The sequence below is a fragment of the Mesoplodon densirostris genome, chromosome X, assembly GCF_025265405.1.
Source record: "Mesoplodon densirostris isolate mMesDen1 chromosome X, mMesDen1 primary haplotype, whole genome shotgun sequence".
NCBI lineage: Eukaryota > Metazoa > Chordata > Mammalia > Artiodactyla > Ziphiidae > Mesoplodon > Mesoplodon densirostris.
In genome coordinates, this window is record NC_082681.1 from 19,397,198 (window position 1) to 19,399,754 (window position 2,557).

General features: G+C 56.7%; 1 protein-coding gene across 1 annotated transcript; it reads left to right on the forward strand.

Moving 5' to 3' along the window:
* Positions 1-442: 442 nt before the first annotated feature.
* Positions 443-970, forward strand: LOC132481505 (CAAX box protein 1-like; the record flags this gene model as incomplete). Its single annotated transcript, XM_060086396.1, has 1 exon — positions 443-970. A coding segment is annotated over one exon (528 nt), but the record flags the coding sequence as incomplete, so codon positions are not given.
* Between the last annotated feature and the right edge of the window lie 1,587 nt (positions 971-2,557).

The following is a 2,557-nucleotide window of genomic DNA, read 5'->3' on the forward strand; positions in this document are numbered from 1 at the left end:
GGCTCAGATCCACCTCCGCACACACGCACTTCCCGCCACGCCTCCTCGTAGACCTCTGCTGAGCCCTGGGGATACCAGCGAAGCGAGCGAGGCGCGATGGACGGCCGAGTGCAGCTGATCAAGGCCCTGCTGGCCCTGCCCATTCGGCCGCAGATGCGTCGGTGGAGAAACCCGATCCCCTTCCCCGAGACGTTTGACGGCGACACCGACCGGCTCCCGGAGTTTATCGTGCAGACGGGCGCCTACATGCTAGTGGACGAGACCCTGTTCACCAACGATGCCCTGAAGGTGACGTTCCTCATCACCCGCCTGACCGGGCCCGCCCTGCAGTGGGTGATCCCCTACATCAGGAAGCAGAGCCCCCTCCTCAACGATTACCGGGGCTTCCTGGCCGAGATGAAGCGGGTCTTTGGATGGGTGGAGGACGAGGACTTCTAGGCCGGGAGCCCCTCGGGCCTGGGGGCGGGTGCTCGGGGGAGGGTCAGCCGCGCCAGTCGCCACCGCCCAGATCGCCACAAGCGGCGTCCTCCCGCCGCGCCTCCCCCCTCCCTCACCTTCGGGTCGCCGCGATCTCCCCCGCGCTCTCCCCCGCGCTCGTGTCCCCTCCCGCGTAGTGCTTGCCTTTGTTCCAGGAATAGCGCTCCAGGTTCCCGCTGCTGCCGCCGCCGGGCCTGGCTCTGGAGCGGCCGCTGCCCTCTCGGGCCAGCCCGGCCCCTCCCCTGCACACTTGGACTCGGTCGTGCGCTCCAGCTGCAAGCCGGACTCCTGTTACACACCGGACAGACCACCCTCAGCCCGGCCGCTGCCAACCGCCCGCCCTCTGCCAGACTCCTGGGCCCGCATGCAGGTGCCCAGAGACCTGCGCTGCCGCTGCCGCCGCCACCGCCACCGCCATCGCCACCGCCATCCACCGCATTCCGCTGACAGCCTGCAGCCTTCAGCGGTCTGGACTCGCCCGGGAGGTGTCTGAGCTGGGCACAGCCTCTGGACAATGCTTCCAACAGCTCGCCACCGCCCTGGAGGGGCCGGCCAGCCTTTCACCTTCGGCGGGACCCAGTCCCTCCCTCCTCCCAGAGACATCTTCTGCTCCTGCCAGGTGGCCGCCAGGTCCCAGGGGTGCTTGGCAGCCAAATCGAGTCACTCATTGTCTCCTGTGGACCTGTTCGTTTCGCCCAGAATCCAGTTCTCTTCTGAATGTGCAGCTGTCTCTCTGATGTGTGCCTTTTGTTCCACACAGTAACCCCTGCACTCTGCCCAGCTCTTCTACACTACCTGGACAAACGTCTTTTCCTTGTTTTCAATAAATGTCAGACGCTGTTCAAAAAGAAATTGAGTCTCAATGAATATGGCACCTCTCCCTCCCTGGTCCAGTAAGTGGGGTCCATGACTTGCTCAGAAGGTGTGTCCCCTGCCATGCTGTGGCTGATGTTGAGTCTCGCATTATCCAACAGAAAAGATCGCCCTGTGGTGGTCCTGGTGATGGAAACCCCACTGGTGATCATTCAGTCCCGGATGCTGACTCTTCCAAACCAGTCAGTTCCGTGCCCCTTCGGAAATGGATCTTGATCTGATTTTGGCCAAGGCGATGTTAAGGAGAAATTAGTTAGGAGGCTTTGGGGAAAGAGTTCCTTGCTTCCAAAAAGCCGCTTGAAAGCACAATACCTAATTTCTACAAATCATGAATCCTGCACATTTGTTGGTGAACGCCTGTCAAAGTTTTATTTCATCCATTATTCAGAGAACCAGCACAATGACAGGTGGTTCAGAAAAAGCATTTACATTTATGGAGCCTTGATTGTTAAGTGGAGGAGAAGGGAGTGCAGAACTGCTCTTGTTAATCTAGGTAGAAAGCAGGTTGAGAGCCTGCAGGACAATAAAATTATAACTTTCTTCAATGGGCAGAAAAGCAAAAGTTGTTGCTCCTTACCGTTTCTCTTCATACCAACCTGTTCAATCACCGGTGCTGCTACTTCATCTATGTCTGGGAAAAGTTAAGTTTCCTAGTAGAGTCAGATAAAAAATGGACTTACAGGATGACACCCAGTTGACTCTGCCTCATTTCTAATTTGGGTGATTTTTCCAGAACAGGGCAAAGAAGAATCAATCACTACAGTGGTTTTTCACTTCATTGACTCTCTTCATTTGAACAGGTAAACTTGTGCACTGGTTAGGGCTCTACATGGAGCTGGAGGTACATTACCCTCATTTTGTATCAGAATGTTTTTATTACCAGAAATAGTGGAAACATCATTAACTTGCATTTAGTATATAACAGGTCAGAGCCTTAAAGTCAGAGGCAAAGCCTCCCACTGCCGTGGCCCCTCCCGTTGCGGAGCACAGGCTCCGGACGCGCAGGCTCAGCGGCCATGGCTCACGGGCCCAGCCGCTCCGCGGCATATGGGATCTTCCCAGACCAGGGCACGAACCCGTGTCCCCGGCATCAGCAGGCGGACTCTCAACCACTGCGCCACCAGGGAAGCCCCACAGGTTCTTAAAATAATTGAAAGCAGGCTAATTATGAGGTTCCAATTCAAGGTCCTGGCAGTCAGCCTTCCTG